General features: G+C 35.3%; 2 protein-coding genes across 2 annotated transcripts in view; one reads left to right on the top strand and one right to left on the bottom strand.

Annotated features, from left to right (window-relative positions):
* PARPBP (PARP1 binding protein) overlaps window positions 1-12,137 on the top strand; it is a 36,442-nt gene extending 24,305 nt beyond the window's left edge. The window contains exons 7-10 of the mRNA XM_026038511.1: window positions 24-202; window positions 2,696-2,777; window positions 11,047-11,182; window positions 11,803-12,137. Of these exons, the coding sequence (XP_025894296.1) occupies window positions 24-202; window positions 2,696-2,777; window positions 11,047-11,182; window positions 11,803-12,137 (732 nt within the window). The remainder of the gene's footprint in view (window positions 1-23; window positions 203-2,695; window positions 2,778-11,046; window positions 11,183-11,802) is intronic.
* Window positions 12,138-12,574: 437 nt separating this feature from the next.
* PMCH (pro-melanin concentrating hormone) lies at window positions 12,575-17,639 on the bottom strand. The gene is made up of 4 exons (XM_026038491.1): window positions 17,625-17,639; window positions 13,398-13,594; window positions 12,771-12,975; window positions 12,575-12,603 (listed from the first exon to the last, which is right to left on the bottom strand). Exons 2-4 carry the CDS (start codon window positions 13,542-13,544, stop codon window positions 12,575-12,577), a joined length of 381 nt encoding a protein of 126 aa, XP_025894276.1. The 5' UTR covers window positions 13,545-13,594; window positions 17,625-17,639.
* Between the last annotated feature and the right edge of the window lie 1,345 nt (window positions 17,640-18,984).

The following is an 18,984-nucleotide window of genomic DNA, read 5'->3' as shown; positions in this document are numbered from 1 at the left end:
TTTTTAACTTTATTCATTTTCAGCCAAAATTACATTCCATAAACCATGGCACTGTATATTGTGGCAGAGATACTGTAAAGGTCTTACTAGTTCTTCTGGATGAGGAAGCTGCCAATCTGCCTACCCGAAATAAAGCAGAACTATTATACGATGATGAAAATTTAAGTCTGTTTGGAATTACCTCTGTTTTGACACTCTTTAGGTGAGTACTAGAAGTCTTTTATTTTTTTTTTCCCTTCTTGGAAAGGACCTCATACTGCGTGACTGACAAGCCATTTRTATGAGAGAGTAAGGAGAGGGAGGAGAATGAAAAGAAAGGAGAAACTTCCTGGGACCAGCTGAGAATTGAAGAAACTCGAGTTGCAACCAGACACACATCCTCTCTGCACTGCAACACTTGGCTCCCCAATGATATTTTTCTCAGAGTAACTCTGCAGTTTTCCTCAGGACTTGTTCAAATCTACTGTTGGATCTCCCCTGCTCATTGTGCCATTAGTGCTGATTGGAGCTTGCTCTAAATAAGGCAGGTGTCTTTTGTTGTGCACACGCTTTGTTGGGTTCCACAACGTAAACCAGAAGTTGCAACCACAGGGCTGGAAAAGAGCAGAAGTGAGAGCATTAGGGGAAAATATTGCCACAGAATCTCTGAAAACACTGCCCCAGCAGCTTGGRTGAAAAGTTCTGGATTAATTTAGAGCAATGCAGTACTTGAAAGGATTCAAGACTTGAGTTTGTGGGAGGTTGTTTTCTGATTTAAGCACAAGTAATCTTTAGAGCTAGAGCTCTTCAATTGTCTCCCTAAGCAACTCTTTTTGTTTTGAAATGCCTTATCTTTAATAAATAATATACCTTATCTTTGAATAAAACTACCCACTGAGTCTTTTATTACCTTCTCCTTTTACATGGAAGGAGGTACCGATGCCTGGAAATGTAAACCAAATAAATTCTTGTGTTTTTGTTAGTATTTCTTAGTGGTCTATTTGATTTTGGTATTTATTTTCCAGTATATCATACTTTTCTTAGCATTTGTGTGATTAGAATTAAAGCTATAAATTTAGAAGTAATTTATTCAAGGTTTTGAATTTATGATTCTGAATGATTTTTAGGAGAAATAATACAAAGAAAATCTTTCAAAAACTCAGATGAAATAAAGACATTTGCAAATCTAGTTGATGCTAGATAAAAAAAAATAATTTTTTGTCAAATATTTTAATGTTCTGCATTTCTATCGCAGAGGCTTTGTTCAGAGGCTTCTGTTGCTTTACAAGTACAGAATATCTTAATATTATAGAGAATAGTAGCTGAGGTGTCATTTTGTTTTTCTCTGACATACAGGCACCTCTGAGGTATAGCAAGTTTTTATTAATGCTCATCTCAAATACTTGATTTACAATGCTCGCCATATTTTGACCTTCTATGCTGTTAATAATAAATCTGTTTACTGGATAAAGGGCAGTACAGTTGGCAGTAAACTTCAGTGTGATTTTCAATTTTTTTTTTTTTGCTAATTTAAGGTGCTATGTATCAGAGGGTTGATCACATCACATTGTAGTTATTGTTTTATGGTTTTGATCACATGGTAGTTATTTTCCTGTTGTGTGGACTTACACAATACTATCTGCTATCTCTAGAGAGCTCATTATTGAAGAATCCCCTAAAATGTTTAGTTTGTGGCCATTTTTGTCTGGTATCTGGTCATTTTGAGAGAGTAATTTTTATTTTTAAGATGCGGACTAAGGTTAAATTAGAACATCCCTTCTTCTAAAATGTTGCAGTTCAGAGAAATTTTACTTATTTTTAACTCTTTTTTTGTCTTACTAAACTTTTAAATTAATTGGGTAAATAAAGTCTTAGAAAAATGTAATGTGGAGAATTCTGTTATTATGGTTTTCAGAAAGGACTCACAAGAGGAAAAAACAGAAGGGAATGATGAGCTAGAGGAGTTGCATATTTTCTCAATTTAGAGGAGTTGCATATTTTCTCAGTTTAGAGGAGTTGCATATTTTCTCAATTTAAATGGCAAAACTTTGTAAGGTTCTACAGAATTTTTGCACCACAAAAAAAATGGAAATATATAAAATAAAAAAATTTTTCCTGAGGGACCTACAAAGTTCTTTTGAAATGAAGCCACTGTGTTCATATACACACTAGCCTACTGTGCCGATAAACTCGGAAGCTGTTTACAAAAACACAGATTAAGTCTTTTTATTTCAAGAGCAAAAAAGGCCTTTTATAACCATCAGACTTTTTCATCAACGTATTCAACTATTCACATACTGCAATATAGGAGAGTAGAAGCATTCAGTTGGTTGCATGAATACTTCTATTGAAAAGTATGTAAATAGGAGGAAAATTATTCTGGATGTCAACCACATGCTATTCAAGGGGGTGGAGGTGGAATGGTGCCTTGGTATCTCACCACCAGCATTGCAAAGAAGAACACTGTGGTTGCACAACTACAATATTGTAAACATAAACAGTAAAATGATGCCAGTAACTGAAACTGTAAGCCCGGTTTCATTACACTGTCCTCAGTTGTCAAAGGACATGTGGTTGCTTAGGAGGGGAGGAAAAGTAAGGATGGAGGGAGAAGATGCTTGGCTTCCTTTCCTCCTTTATTCTGARGAACTTGATACCACACTTATCTTTCTTAACAAATTTCATTTATGTTAACTAATACTTCTTTTTAATATAGATCTCCAGTACAATCTAAGGGATTATCTCCAAAACCTCTTAGACATCGTGTTCAGAAATTGGTGGATGAAAGAAAAAAAAAGGTACTGCATGGAGTTGATGTATTTTTATGTATATACTGAAATAACACTAAAATTCTCAAACACTTGACTAAAACCTATTCCATAGCTAACACATAGTTGTGATTAACCATGTGATTACTGTTTAACTCACATTGATGTAGTATGAATGAAAATATCTACTACACTAGGAAAGAAAGTCTTAAGCTTACTCAAAAGTATTTACTAATGAAGGTATCTTAATGGAGCTACCCACTTAATCGATAACAATTTGTGCATTCCAGAGCTATAAAAATAAAACTGAAGTTACACAAAAGCAAACAAACAGGCAAAACCCCAAACCATGAATACAGGCCTCTAATTTCAGCTCAGATAATACTGGTATAAAAGTACAGTAATGATTTTAATGTATTTTTTTCAGGTGTTTTTTATTTGTAATTCTGCTAAGACATATCCATAACATTTCTCAGTGAACAGAAAAATGAAGCTTGCTAGTGTAGACCCTTGTTACTTTCTAGGCAAAAGAGCAGTAGCCTCTTGACTGGAACTGTAAGTGACGTTACTTAAAAGCACACCTTCAATGCTCCTGAAAATTGCATTTCTTGTACTGCATTTTACATAAGTGTATTTTTGTGTGTTTAATGTTGTTTTGAGAGTGTAGAAAGAAAGGCTGTATCTTCCTCAGCGTTTTAACAGAGAACTCCATAAGAGTGATTATTTACTAGTTCATGACTTTCATTACATTATTTTCGCTATAATCAGCATATTGCAGCTATATTCATCAAAGAACACAAATGTGAAATATTGTTTGGATAATACAGTGAAAGAAATAGCAGTTCATGAATCTAATTACAGAGTTTCTATTTGGATAAGAAAGCTATGTTAATATCAAAGTACGATGAATTTATGCCTGTTATGTTCGAGACCTTTTCTGCAGACTTGCAAAGGTGGTTCAGAATTAGCTGTCTAGCTATCACAAATATCAACTCTTTCTCCATTTATGGTAGTTCTTGTCAAAGATTTGAATAATTTAGAGAGTTCATTATTTAAGATCCTTCAGGAGCAGGATCTGTTGTATTGCCATGCTTAGATTCATGGTGGCACTTTGCTGTGCAATTTTTGTATGGCTGAGCTCTGATAAAGGTGCTGTGACTCTGATGTGCCTTGTTAACAGGGTAGAAAGGTCTGTCTTCTTCTGTGAAATTCTCATCCCACCTTTGTTTCAACAAGATTGTGAAAAACAGAATAGAGCTGCAGTGAAATAGAAGGAAATATCTGGGGGTTTTAGAAAATAATTTGGGAGTCTTTCGAACACCTACTGAAACTTACTTTGATGCTCATCTGGTGCTTAATACAATGACATTATATGAAAACCAAACTTCAGAGCGACCGACCATCAGGTTCTGTTGGCCCTTCTAAACTTTATTTGGTATTTCAGTGTGTAAAAGTTTTCTGAAGTGTTATCCTATGTAGATAAAATCTGTGAAGCCTGACTCTTCCCTTTAGCAAAGGGGATGGTAAGTTGTGTGTGACTGATGTGTTAAAACTATGAAAGACCTCCTGGAGCTACATCAACTTTGTCCATTTGATCCTGTTTCTTACAGTTGTTAGATATCTGCAGAACACATTATTCTCCTTTAAAGCCTTTTTCAATACCTTCAAATCAACTGTCACTCCCCTCTTGTCCTCACCCCCCACCTCCCCCCAAAAACAATGTACATGCTATATGTATTGGGACAGGTGCTCATTACAATGACTAATTTGAGTTCCTTTCTGTATGAATCCATTTATTTGCTGTGTTAGATTATAATGTCTCATGGTAGAAGTCATTTATTTTGTTCTGGCTTTAATGTGCAGGACCTAGCACTGTGAATTCCATGGCTGTGACAATAGATCTCAAGCGCTAAAGTAATTTTTATTCCTTTCCTACCCACAACATCAGTCTTCCTTGTTATTTCAGAAAACTCTCTTGAAATGTGTTAAGATTTCTTGTAAAATTCACTCTTCTAAGGTTTTTTTGTGTGTGTGATACACTGTTTAACGATTTTTAATATTATTGACTGGKAATTGGTACTACATATAAATTTCATTTAAGATAGTAGTGATTTCATGTTTTTTCTCAACTTCAGTAGTTTGTCTGAGAAGTTTCTTATGAAGTGATGCAAGTTCCATAAAATAGTCCTAAGGACCTTTTGGTGCTGCTGCTTGATATGGTTACATGATAGTCTGTAGTAAAAAGCTGCTATCTCTCCTTATACCATGTCCTACCAAAGTCTTTTTTCTTCGATGATATTTGGCTAAGTGTGAGGGAATACAGTAGTGATGATTGGTTTGGTTTCATACCAAGTCCCATTAAGAAATATGTATGGAATGCAGAAATTTAGGAAAATCTGGTAAAAGTAGAATGAGACACTTCACAAAACTTAAAAAATAATTATGCTTCTACATTCCATGACAGGAGCTGCTCTCTTGTATCTATAGACATTTACATGGAGGACTTGCATATTGATAATATTTAAACCTAGAGAACAATGTCATGCCTATGTGCTTAGTAACTAACTWAAAAATATGGAGAGTAGACAAAATAAACAGGTAACTATGAATTGGAATTTGTGTTYAAAAATAAAATCAATCTGTGGGTATCTCCATTGTGCCAAAACAAATTTCAGATTAATGAGCCAATAAAATATGAGTGAAAGCATGATGAATAATGCAGTACCTTCTGGAAAATGTCAGCCCCATAGCTGCTCTGAAATTCAGGACAAGGGTGGAAAACACAGAAAGAAATATTTCATCTTTCATTGCTCATTAAATATTGAAAGAGATGTGCAGAAAGACCACCCAACTATAAAGGCATTTGTTAGGAGGCAAAGCTATTGCTCTTTATCTCTTGAAAAGGAAGAGGTTTGGGAAAGTACGTGTTCCACCTTTTCATCTCCTCCAGCAAAAGCAGGTAAGAGTAATAGAGAGATACTCCGTTTCATCTCATCTTCCTTTGAGAGAAAAATTAGAAACGGATCATGTTTCAGTTTGCTATGTAAAGTTATAAGGAAGCCTTTTCTGGTGAACGGCATTTTGTGAAAGGGATCTTTAATTTGGAAAGGTGTACAGAATATCTATTAAGTTAAACCTATTTGTTGTTAGTTGTGTTTTTTCTCCTCTCTAATTTTTAAAAGTTAGAAAGCTTAATTGGGCAGGAGAAGTATTTTTATCTAAAAAGAATTGATCCAATATTGTATCTGATACTTTGAATCATATTTCTGTTAATTCAAAATGGGTAGGCTCCCCATTATTTGATTTATTTTTATTTCAATGGAGTGTATGTTAATTTTTTTTTATTGATGTGAGAGAGCAAAGGATGGAGGGCTGTTGCAGTTCACTGCCTTGATTAGGTGCTAGAGCAGCCTAAGACAGCAGAGGTGGAAGAGGATCATCACACCTCCCTCCTTTGTGGATGTTGCACCAGCAAAGATGAATTGGAGTTGTAGGTGAAACTCTGYAACTGTAAAAGGAGTTGAGTGAGAAGATTTAGGAGTAGAGAAGGAAGGAACAAGAACTATTAGACTGTGAATGTGCAACATATGAGAGAGTCATTGTCTTTTTTAATCTAGGGTTGTTTTAGCCTTTTGATGCAGTGCAATGCAATATTATTTTTGAAGATGTGCTGCATTGTTAACATATTTGTCCCACAGCATCTATAAGGACTTTTCAGTAGTCTGGCATATCCTTTTTGCTAGTATAACTGGAGACAACCTTTTCTATATGAGGTATTATTTTCCTCCAATTGGGAACATAACTGTAGTCTTGCTTTTTAAAGAATTTGTGGCTAAAGAGCTCTACCAAATCTTGGCAAGTTTGAACTTCATTGTAATTTTACTGTGCATGGATATTCTTCCAAGAAAAAAAGGTCCACAAAGCAGAAAATTCCAGTCTGCCTTTCTCATGTGACTTGATCATGCCTATATAAAATGACTTAATATCTAGCTTTGTGCATTGCTGTTATTCTTCATTCCTTAGTTCTCAAAATGCTGTTGCTCGAGAGAATTGTTTTGCCTATTTGTGATTCCAGTACAAATAAACTGTGAGTTGGAAAGCTATCAACAGGAAGTTATCAAGTTTTTTCTGTATGACCACTGTGCTTGTGAAGAGAAACTTTACAGTAATAGAGAAAAACAATCTTTCTCAGGTAGTATTCTCATCTACTCTAGAAAGACATGTTTATTTTGAAGTTGTGTAGAATTATGAAGAATACAAAACTGACACTTAGTTTCAAAGTTTATGAAGCTTGCCGATAAATGACTAGCTGGATGAGAAATGGGGAAGGAAGTTCAACACGATTTTTTTTTTTTTTTTTTAGTTCAGTTAAATTGATAAACGGTACATGTGTGGAAAATGCCCTTTTTGGTTCTGTTTGACCTCTACCCCACTTTGCTAGGATCTCTAGCTGTGCGTGTGGAGTACTGGCAACACACAACAGTGAGGTGATTTGAGGTTGATTCTCGAAACAGTAGTAGGTTAATTTRGGATATGGAGAGGCTGGTACAATGTCACGCTGCAAATTTTGATAGATTTTGTACAGTAAAAGCTTACTATTATCTGGGCTATTTGCCAGAACATTTTGTGTTTGTATAACGTGATACTTTTGGTTTGGCAATGACATGCAATGGCATGACTGCTTACTGCTTTCTCTCTTTTCCCCTTGTTCTTGCTTCCTTTCTCTCTTTTCTCCTTGTGCTCACTTCCTTGTTTTTTAGTCTTACCTTTCCTTTTTTTTTTTTTTTTTTTTTTCCCCCAAAAGTTCAAGGGTAAGAGTGGAGAAGAAGTTTTCTCTTTCTTTTTATCTCTCTTTTCCTCTTCCAAATAATACTCTAATTATTTGGCTGGAAAATAAAAACATATGTTTGTTGTTACTGATGTAGGTTTTCAAATTCTATTATGCCATTCCAGTGTATAAAAACCCAATCTGAACATTCTTACTGACTAAATGTTGGCAGTACTGTCTGTATGCAGATGCTGGAAGGATATCTGGAATAGATTATCAAGTAACTTGGAGAAATAAATAGTGCATGCACCATTAATGTTTCATACAAATGTGAATGTTTTATATTCACATTTCAAACTGAAACTTTTAAGATTAAAGAAAGTCAAGGTGGGAGAATGTGCTACTTAATCTGCTCATTAGGTCGACTAATTGACCTACACGAGCTGAAACACAGGATGTCTTTTATTCTATTGTACTTTCTCCCAGCTGGAGAGTGGTAACAGTGGATCTCTTTGTCTGCAATGCAGGAGAAACTCTTTCTTTACATAGGAATAACAGCAATGACCCCCTCTTGTGAGGCAAAGTGGCAGTAAGCCTGACTTTGTTTTACACCATTTGTATACAACTTCTTGATTAGCAAGTTGAGTTCCTTGCTCTTTTCCCTTTCCTAGAGCTGCGGGTCATTGGGATGTTGGTGCTGAGCCTCTCAAATCAGTGGAGTTTAGGGAATTGATGTTTAAGAGCTATTACAAGTTGTTGACAGACATCATTATATGCACTTCAGTCACATTAAGTTCTTTTTTTTCCTTTAAAAACAATACAGAGAGGCTTTATTTTTTGATTCAGCACTGGGCTTGTGTTCTTTCTTTGCTTTCAGGCTATTCAGATTTTCTTATTGTTAACTTACTCAATGTAATAGTCTTACTAGCAAATACATTCCAAGAGCAGCTGGGAAGTTGGACTGCTCCAACAGATTTGCATAGTCTTACACTCTGCATTCACATATGCCCTTTAGATTAATAGAGCATCAATTGAAACGACTATATTAACAGCTATAGCTTTTCTTGTTGCTTGTAAATGACTAAATGGCATGTGATGCAATGGAGAGTTACATTTTGAGGCATATTTCAAGATTCAGTAAAGTGGAACCTGAGACAGAGATGTTTGTTATGATGCAAGTTTTCAGTGCTCGAGCTTTGCTTCTGTACTCTGACTCCACATATGTGTGACTTTGGGTAAAAAGAAATCTTGATATCCCAAAACACAGTTGAATGCTTTTGTTGGTTTTAGAACAATAACAAACAGGCTTATTTCCCCAAGTCTGATATTTGTTTATTGTGTTTTCATCAATTCAGCATAAATTATAGTTTATTTGCCGTATACGATATGAAGAAAATGTGATAGATCTGTGAGCAAGTTATTGTTGTGTAATTTTAGCATTTGACACTTGCTGTAGTTTAAGAATGCAGTGAATTTTTAAAGGATGAAGACAAAAAATTAAAGGAATACAGAAAATAATGGAAAATATTTTTATTTAGTATTGCTGTGACCTTAAGCCAAAGAAATTAAAGTCCTTTGTATCCTGCATATTGTGGTATTGCACCTAGGATGTTGATTAGTTTACTTAAACTAGATTCCAGTTGCAGTCCATTACTCTTATCTTCCTGTGTATAGCTTACTTCTCTCTCTCTTGTTTTATTTTTTTCCTGAAAAGAATATGAACACAGTTAATGACTCAGTCTGGATATAGACTTGCAGCATGCAAAACTAGATGGATATCTCTCTGTATAATCTCTGATAAAGTTGTCAATGCATAGGGGATTAACCCTTGGAGAACAATAGTTAAAAGGAGTGTTGACCTGTTCTCCCTGTGGATTCTATCTTTCTTCAGCTGTTACCCAGCAGAGAAAAATTAGTTTGGGAGTTGAYTGACAGTTGGGAAAATTGGACCTTTTTAATTCTTGAAGAATATACCAAGCTTTAAGTAAGACTGCTTTGCACAGGCATTTCAAGTCAGAGAAAACTTTTTTTATTATAATTTTTAATCTCCCCTGAAAAGACCGCCAACTGCGGTGCCATGCACAGAGATTCAGGCTGCGTCTTGATGATGAAGAGCTAGAATCTGTTGGCTTATTTGTGTGAAAGCAGAATCTGATGAAAGTGGCATAAGCTTCAAGCAMATTTGGAGGGTGAAGACCACTGTGAAAGCAGACTTTCACAGATTTTATTTATGCTTGAGATTTTATTTGGATCAAAAAACCAAAAACACTTCAATGGTCAAACCTGAGCTATAAGATTTAAACAGGCTTTTGTGTTAAGAAGAGAAGTAGACTTTTACTAGAAAATTTTATCTGAAACGTGGTAGTAATCCTCTTATTCCACACATCTGGGCCCTTTATATATTTAAAAAGTGGTATTTCTCCAATGACAACATTTCTTACTTTTTTTCCCCTAATACTAGCACTGTGACACCAATTCAGCTCAAACTTGCTTGAATTCACTTGTGACATTTAATAGAGTTATTAACTAGAAATTCTAATATTTTGTGTTCTGTTCTACACTATGCCTCTCAACCTCTTTTGCATAATTTAGTAGACTTCCAAACGAAATGGAGAGCAGAATTTATTTCACATAATCTGCTATATTTGTGATAAATTGGCAAAAAAAGGCAAAGCTTGACCTCCAAATTCATGGAGTCATAGAATCTTAGAATCGTTATGAGTGGAAAAGACCTTTGAGATCATGAAGTCCAACCGTAAACCTCTCTACATCATACCTGTTAAACCATAGTTGGGGAAACCTTAAGTATAGACTGCAGAAGTTTGACCTGGAACTCCTGATTCCAGGAACTACGGATATGACGGCTATATTACAGCTTCTACTCTTTTTTGTTTGTTTGTTTGACCACACATTTTGTTTAAGCTATGATATGCGACTAGGTTTCTTGCTTCAGGGATGAGTGGGTGTAGATGAGCATGAAGAACTATATATTGTAGTGTTCCCCGGTACTTCAGGCTTCTGGTTGTCAAATTAATATGGTTATGTTTTCAAAAATGTGACAAACAGTGCTTGTAGATGTGAAATCCAAAGTTTATCTGAGAGTGCTGAAATAGCATTTTATATTTCAGTTTAGGCCTGCACAAATGTGGTAACTGTAGCAGCTGAGAGAGCTGTTCATAATGTTAGTCTATCAAATGAGGGAAATAACTTTGACAGAAAATCTTAGGTGGATAAAATTTTTAAAAACTTTTTACAAGAGATGAAAAAATACTTTTAAAATTTATTTTAAGATTCTTCCATAGATATTTCTAGAAAGCCTTTATCATTTGTAAATGTGTGAACAATTTAAATATTGATTTGAGAGGTTTTTATTTTTCTTGTATTCTAGGTGATTCATAAACATGAGATTCATAAACATGAGACAGAAGACTTAGAAGAAAAAATATATAAAAAACCTATTTCATTAATCTTTCAGATGTTCTTTTAAAAAAAAATCTTTTAAATAATTAAAGCTAATACCAATACTTGCAGATGAAGCAACCTTCAATCAAATCCCAGTTTGCATGTACGTATAAAGATGCATCAAATGAAAGGAAGAGTCAACACTTCTTCAACAGTAGCATGCATCCGGCACCAAAGCAGCTTTTAAAAGATGAATCTCTCACAGGTAAGCCAAACTAGGATTGAATAAGTGAATGTCCTAGCTAGTATTTCAAATGTTATCAAAATAAACTTTAATAAAACCCAAATAGAAATGTTTTTAAAGAAAAAGTCATGATTCATTGTTTTGTGTATCCTATCAGTCAACTGTCTTTATGTCATGATTTTAATCTTAGTATTTTAAAATATAATTCAATTTGAAAGGTATATAGATGTGTTCATAAGGTTAAAAAACATACATTCATAAAAAAATCTTATTCAACCAAAATTAAGTGAAATTTATTTTTTTGTCTTTGAAAAAAGTAATTTGTTTTACCTATCTTCTGTAAGTTGTGTTGTATATATAACTCTGAAGCAACTTAAGCAACTAGCCCAACATTGTACAGTTAAAAATCTACTTCTGTAAGGTATTTGATATTTTATGTTTCTGAGCAATGTCACTTTAAAATAACACTACACGTATTAACAAATATCAAATATAACTATGAAAACTGGAGTAGTTTTGCTTTATTTACATAGCACTTGTTTTGATAAAAATCTTATGGTAATCTTGTGATAGAAAAAGGGCAAACAATCCATGTAACTTTTTATTTCTTCCCATATGTTTTTGATATATTTACACAACAGAAGGTATGAATTTGTGTCTTGACATACCAGTGCTTGGAACTATTTCTGAAAATGTTCGCCGGAAAAGAAGTGAAACAGAAATGGGAAAGCTGAATTGTCAGCCAAGAAGCAAAAACTCCAAGAATGAGCAGATGGATTTGAATAATGGCAAAATAATCTGTGATAAGGAAAGTGAGCTCTCTCTGCCAAAAAATGCTAAAAGACCTAAAGTTTCAAACAATCCCCAAAAGAAATTTGACAACAAAATTGGTGGGGTGGGAAAAGGCAGCAAAACTGCAATAAAGAATAAACTGATTCCTGGTCAGGCAAAATTAACTTATTTTTTTCGACTATAAATTTTGTATTTGTTTTTATTTTTGGTTATATAGACTTTTTCAGAAGTTGTAATTTTGCAAGTAAAAGGTGATATTCATGAATTGCTTCCCTTTATAAATACAAATAGGTGAAATTCCTTGTGTGTAATTAGACAAATATTTACAAATCTGAATTATGCAGGTATCTTTTATTTTTAATAACAGCACATCATTACTAATTATACCTAGGTTATTTTTGACAGTGAATCATGTTTCCCTCTACATTGCAGTGTGAAAATATTTGTAGATGCATGTTTGTAGCAATACACAGTAACCTCAAGTTGCATTAAATTCACGAGGAAATGTTTGATCTTCAGAGAAGATAGTGCAGACCAGGAGTTTTCAGATTTGCCAACAAGGTCGATAGACTCTTCCCAACATACACCTGAGCACTAAAGGAAAAAAAAACATGACAAGGTTTAGATTATGGCTCTGGGAATATGATTAACTAAAAAAATACACTAAATAAAAATTTAAAAATCATATGAGCAGCCCTAGCAAATCTTAATTATGATATATCGTTTCTAAAACAACCTTCATCATATGGCTGTAAGGATATTGCATTACACTTTACAAGAATGAAGCATTTTTGTATAAGAATGAAAGTGTACTTACCATCAAAATCTCTTCTTCCTATAGGGAGTTTAGCTGATTTTTCTTCATATCCAGTGTCTCTTCTTCCCTGTATTGATTCAATATTCTGAATTTCAGCATCAGCTGGAAAAGCCATGGCACCCTTCAGTGCAAGATAAGGTAGCCGCTTTGAACCTAAGTTGATTACCATACCCTGGTTTAGGAAATCATGTTTGGAACCCATGTCCTGTTTTAAGGAAAGAAGAGTAGCAGTTTGTCTTTAAAAATTTTAAGTAGTTGTGTTGACTTTTTAAATTATCAACATAAGTATGGGGATTTAACATAATGATTTAAAAGTATGCAATGCTCTGCATTACATCTTTGGCTAAAATGGTTTTAAGTAAAGTATCTATTAATACAATATTTATCTCTTATTTGGTAAAGTTGCTTTTGACTACAAGTTATGATTAAAATCAGATTTTTTTTATTCAAATGCCTGAGACTAGATACTTTTAGGTGAAAATTTCATCCATGAATATATTATGCTGAACTGAATTTTTAAGTTGCTCACCAACTTATTGAGTTCATTTATCGCACTTGTCTTCTAAAGGATTATAAGGAAAACTTCCATTTTGTGATTAAGCAAAGCAGGTAAAACTGAAAACTCACAAAGAACGTTGGGCTTCTGTCTTCCCCTTCATCCACAAATCTACTGTCTTCAGTCTTATAATTCTTGAGCAAAGGTGTAGCTCCTCTGCTTTCTGTTCTATCTCCATTTCGAAGTACTCTTCCTAAACTGAATGTGTTCAGCAACATATCTTCATCTTCTACCTTTTGCAGAGATTTTGACACTGAGATTAGAAAACCTTGAGAAAAAAGAGAAAGAAAGAGTATTAACGTGTATGATGAAACACACATTCTTGGTTACTTGATGTTTGCACAGCAGGTAAGCAATTTTCAAGTTTTGAGGGCTTCAGCTGCAGCTTAACATGCTGTAGAGCTTTTACCTGCTTTATATATTTTACAGAGTGAATGGAAACTACTTCAGTTGCTGATGAGTTCACTCTTTTTGAATGACTCATATTGAAGAGGGTAACCTTTTGTATAATCCTGCTAATCCCAGATATTGCTTAGAATTACTCAAACATTTCTTTAGCATGGATAGTTTCTTTATATGTTTTTAGAACAGTACAGATCAATAGTTCCTCTTGATGGATCAGTATAGCAAAGTTCATAGGAAACAGTACACATAGCGCACATTTGTGTTCTTCATAAAGCTTCATTTCTGTTTAAGGCAATTTGAGGAAAAGAACTCATTTACTGAAGTAAGTGAGGCAGTTATAGAAGTGTGAATCTAAATTTRTTAAAAATCTTAGGCAAAATGGATTTACTGAAGAGGTGAAAATCTTAAAATATAACAACAGCTTGGATCACTGCTGTATTAGAGCTGAAGTTATTAGTTTTTATTTCTCTGTCCATTATGTCAGGTTACCTTATGTAAAGAACCCATTTGTAGAAATCCTTATTTACAGCAAAATATTTGTATTTGTCAGCATTTTTCTTTCTGAAAGTAGAATACTACCCAGCTTCAAATATAATGTAGCCAGATATATTTGCTAAGACTGTAGACAAAAAATTAAACTTCAGCTTTTCATTATAAAAGACTCTGAGGTCTTATTTATTATCCTATGAAAGAAAACGTAGAGTTTCTACATAACATGCTTTTTCACTTCATCTAGAAAGCAAATGGGACCAGTTCATATCTAGCTAATCTCTTAATATCAGTGATGCAAGTCACCTTATTCAGTGATTTAGAAGTAATGCACAGAATCACACCCAAACATCCTGCTACTTAGGACAAATTGAGCTCTTGGAAATTGAACAAGAAAATGACCTAGCAGATGTCTCCCTTGCCTCCCTACCTCTCTTTCTTTTTTGAATTTCCTGACTTTTCCCTGCTTTCATAAACTTGAAACATTTTTGATTGTTTGTTCATCGTAATAATGCTTATTTTGCAGCGGTTCTCTTTTTTGTATTGTTTTCTCAAGGTCTTCATTGGCACCTTCTGCTAATGTGTTATGAAGGTGAAAGCTAGACTAATATTTAAGTCTAGACATCAAAGGTAGTCTCAGACAGCAAGTATGTATTTTGTCTTTGTCCATTACAATCCTGAAAACCAAAACTCTGGTTTAAGTGTTTGAGTGCCAGAGCAGGTATTTAGTTTCAGGCATGCTTCAAAACTACAGATGGCATTTCTTGGTCTGAATTATGTAGTCATATACATTAATGCCTAAAAGCACAATCTTCATGGAGTTCTTTTCCACTCTTGCAAGTGCAAATTGAGGACCAACTGGGTAGTGTAAAATAGAAAGAACTTTGGGGAGGAAGGGAAAATGAAGGAATTAAGCAATGCTGCCTTTTAAGCAAAGAAACACAAAGTAGTCAACTTATAATTCACTGAATATCTGTGCTCTGGAGACTGGCTAGCATCTAGCTTGGCACATTTCTGCAAGGTTCCCTGCATATTTCCCTGTCTACAGAGACAGCAGAACATTTGGCTCGCAAACGACTGCAAGGCATCCTGTGCAGGACTGTTCAGGGACAGAAAAGCATTGCATTCTTAGTATGTTACCTGAAAACATGTTGAAGCTTGATCACTGTTTTGCTTTTTGTGGCTTAATTTATCCCAAAATATATGTATTCTTATTTGGTTCTGTACTATAGTTGATACAGCAGAATTTTCCTAGACAGGCTGACTGACTTACTGGAACTCTTTAGTATTTGGATTTTCAATCACATTTTATTTTTCATGCAGTTTGGTCTGGGTATGTGACACAAGTCCAAAAAGTGTCATAATCATTTCCTTGGCACTTTAGGACTAAGGGAAAAAAAAAGGCAAACTCAAGCCCCAAACAGATATAAGTTAAAATGTTAGACTGGTTTTGCCCAACACATGTGTAGGTCTGGCAGCAGACCTTTTTGTCTGTATGTTTGTATGTGACTTAGGAATTGAGGAACATGCCATTCACCCAGTAATTCCCTTTGTGAGGAGATCTGCTTATTTGGAGTTAATACCCACAGGTTTGCATCATATATCACAAATATAAGATTTTGTTTTCAAATTCTTCCCTTCCAATTTGCATACAGAATAGTTAAAATAGGAATGACTGACCTGGCTCCACTGAGAAGTCCATCTACAATGTCTATATTGTCATCTACTGTAATTAATTCTCATGGAAGAATATAAGAACAAGGCAGACATATGATACTTTCTCCAGTAGATTCTGGTGCTTCTTTAACTGACCATTGATTATCTGACCATGATTTTGAAGATCTGAGGTGGCTCTAGTGATAACTAGTAGAAAATCTCCTGATTGAACTGTTGTATTGCTGTAAAGTCACATAGAATGCTGACCTGGTTATTACAGATGCTGGAGAGAATGTATTCAGATTTTTGGCTGTTCAGAGCAGCAGATAATACTTGTTCTCTTACAGGTTTCCAATGTATTGTGCAAGTTGCTTTTCAATGTCTCTTTAAATCCTAATAGACCAATAAAATGGTTATGTATGTTTTAATTTTTCTCTTGAAAGTTTTGAATTTTAGTAAAAAGAAAAAAAGGGGGGAGAGAGGGCAAAAAAAAATAACCCAAAGGAAAAAAATCTTTGGTATATATGGTAGTCACATTATTATTAATATGCTAGCGTCTACATTTCTGCATTGCTTATAAAATTGGCTTTTCTATAATAAATAATAATGCTAATTGCAGAGAAATCAGTTATTTCAAGAAACTTCTTGCTTCTGCATGGAACCTTGTTAGCATGAAATATGAACTATTAACATCTGAAATCTGATATGGTGTGGATAGCTAAATAAAATCTAAGTGATGCTATTTAATATGCCTGGAATAGCTTCAGCTCATTTTCAGTTCTTCAAGAAATGGGTTGTTAAAGAGTTATAGCAGGTTTACTTAGATTGGTTACTACTGTGATTCTCATGCTTGACCTTTGCTTAGTGTTGGCTGTTGAGCAATAAATAAATAGGTATATCTTTATATACAAGCAAGAATTTTAGTATTAACAAAGCAGAAATGCTTCAGAATGCAAGAGGGAGTATTTAAGGAATCACAAGTCATTTTTACTAAATATTTAGAAGAACACAAAAATGCAAGTTCGGTGATAATTTCCCCAGCAACATACTAGTTCTGTTTTTAAAATGGTGTGTGTGTGTGTGTGTGTGTGTGTGTGTGTGTGTGTGTGTGTGTGTGTGTGCGCGCGTGCCTGTGTGTGTGTGCATTTTACTTATAATTTGACTTTTATAGATTTTATAGAGTTCAGTCCTATTCGAGCATACTTAGAAGCTGTTTGTGAATTGAATGGAGTTGCACATCTTGAAGCTTGGAAGATTCATTTAAAAACTTATTTGAACCCTTCATAATGCACCGGTTCGTTTGTGTGATTGTTTAATAGCAGAAGAGAGAATGAAGAGAGTCTTTCTTAGCCTTAGAAAATGTGAAAGGATGGAGCTGTCTGCATGAAACACAAAGATAAGCAAAACATTTGTGTAGTTTTAAGTAACAAAATGACATTTTCTTACCTTGGTAAGTAACTAAACATATTAGTTAAAAAATGAAATCCCTGATATTTATTCTAGTGAGTGATGTGTTTTAAAAGTAAACCTCTATCATTGTGTCAAGGATTTAGCTAAATCTCTTTAAATTTCTCATACATAGAGTTTTTTTGCATGATTGTTTTTCCTGTCTTGGAGAGATTAAAAGGTATGGTATTCTTACTTAATTTGTGGTTTATTTAGCACTAATAAAAATGCAAAGTGCAGGTCACAAAAATGCCAGAAAGGCATTAGTTGCTTAAAAAGAGCAGCTCCTACTCTCCACTTACCAGTGAAAAAGAATCTCATAATTTCTGCAGGGTCCTGCACCTGGGGAGGAATAACCCCAGGCACCAGTACAGATTAGGGATCGACCTGCTGGAGAGCAGCTCCATGGAGAGGGACCTGGGAGTCCTGGTTGACACTAAGTTAACCATGAGGCAGCAGTGTGCYCTCGTGGCCAAGAAGGCCAATGGGATCCTGGCTGCATCAGGAGGAGTGTTGCCAGCAGGTCAAGGGAGGTGATTCTGCCCCTCTACTCAGCTCTGGTGAGGCCACACCTGGAGTATTGGGGGCAGTTCTGGGCTCCCCAGTATAAGAGGGATGTGGAGCTTCTGGAGAGGGTCCGGAGAAGAGCAACCAGGATGATTAAGGGAATGGAACATCTCTCGTACGAAGAGAGGCTGAGTGAGCTGGGCCTGTTTTCTCTGGAGAAGAGACGGCTCAGAGGGGATATGATTAATATGTATAAGTTCAGGAAGGGAGAATGCAGGGAGGAAGGGGACAAGCTATTTTCACTGGTGGCCAGCGATAGGACGAGGGGTAATGGCCATAAGCTGGAGCACAGGAAGTTCTGTCTCCATGTGAGGAGGAACTTCTTTCCTGTGAGGGGGATAGAGCCCTGGCACAGGCTGTCCAGGGAGGTTGTGGAGTCTCCTACTCTGGAGGTCTTCAAAACCCGCCTGGATGCCACCCTGTGCCACATGCTCTAGGTGTGYCTGCTTGAGCAGGAAGGTTGGACTAGATGATCTSTAGAGGTCYCTTCCAACCTYAAATATTCTGTGATTCTGTGACTTTAGGATAGGCAGTCCTTTCTCTTCAAAGGAGGATGTAAATGAGATCCATCAGGCACTTTTGGCAACAAGCTGACTAGAYAGTAGGAAGTGATGAGGATGAGCTGTATGTGGAATCTCAATGCCTTCTTTAGGATTAGCTGTATCACTTGCATTCATCCTTGCATTTGCTCATCTGGGATCCAGAGCCTGGAACTGTCTCTTGAAGGCAGACTCTCACTGCTTCTTTCCTTTTCTTAGCACCTCACTACATTAACCGTCTATCTTAAATACCTAACGTAGGTGTTACAGTGCCAGCTTGCTCTCCCCTTCTCTTCCTCCCCTGCAAACAAACAAATAAATAAACAAAAAAGTGGGAGCTGGAAGTGTAGATTCCCTGTGCAAAAAACTTCTGAATAACAGTTTGCAGGGCTCAAAGGAGGCAGTTAACACTCTTCATTTTGGACTGCATAGGAAATTAATATTCCTCTCCAGCGTTGATTCATTCTTCCTTCCTGTTGAATCAGTAGTCACCTAGAATATGTAAGCATGATTTAGACACTGGTGGATTTAGTGTGATGTAGACACTGTGCTGCTT

The sequence above is a fragment of the Nothoprocta perdicaria genome, unplaced genomic scaffold (genome assembly GCF_003342845.1).
Source record: "Nothoprocta perdicaria isolate Ctin4 unplaced genomic scaffold, notPer1 scaffold_210, whole genome shotgun sequence".
Lineage (NCBI taxonomy): Eukaryota > Metazoa > Chordata > Aves > Tinamiformes > Tinamidae > Nothoprocta > Nothoprocta perdicaria.
Note: the sequence above shows the minus strand (reverse complement) of the source record. Positions and strands in the feature narration are given on the sequence as shown.

Bases quoted from the DNA above. Each gene is read 5' to 3' on its own strand.
- PMCH (XM_026038491.1), bottom strand. From the start codon at position 13,544: ATGTTGCTGAACACATTCAGTTTAGGAAGAGTACTTCGAAATGGAGAT. The intron at 12,976-13,397 runs GTGAGTTTTCAG...TCCTTAAAACAG, and splicing joins ACAGAAGCCCAACGTTCTTT to GACATGGGTTCCAAACATGA. The intron at 12,604-12,770 runs GTAAGTACACTT...GTATTTTTTTAG, and splicing joins AGGAAGAAGAGATTTTGATG to TTAATCATATTCCCAGAGCC.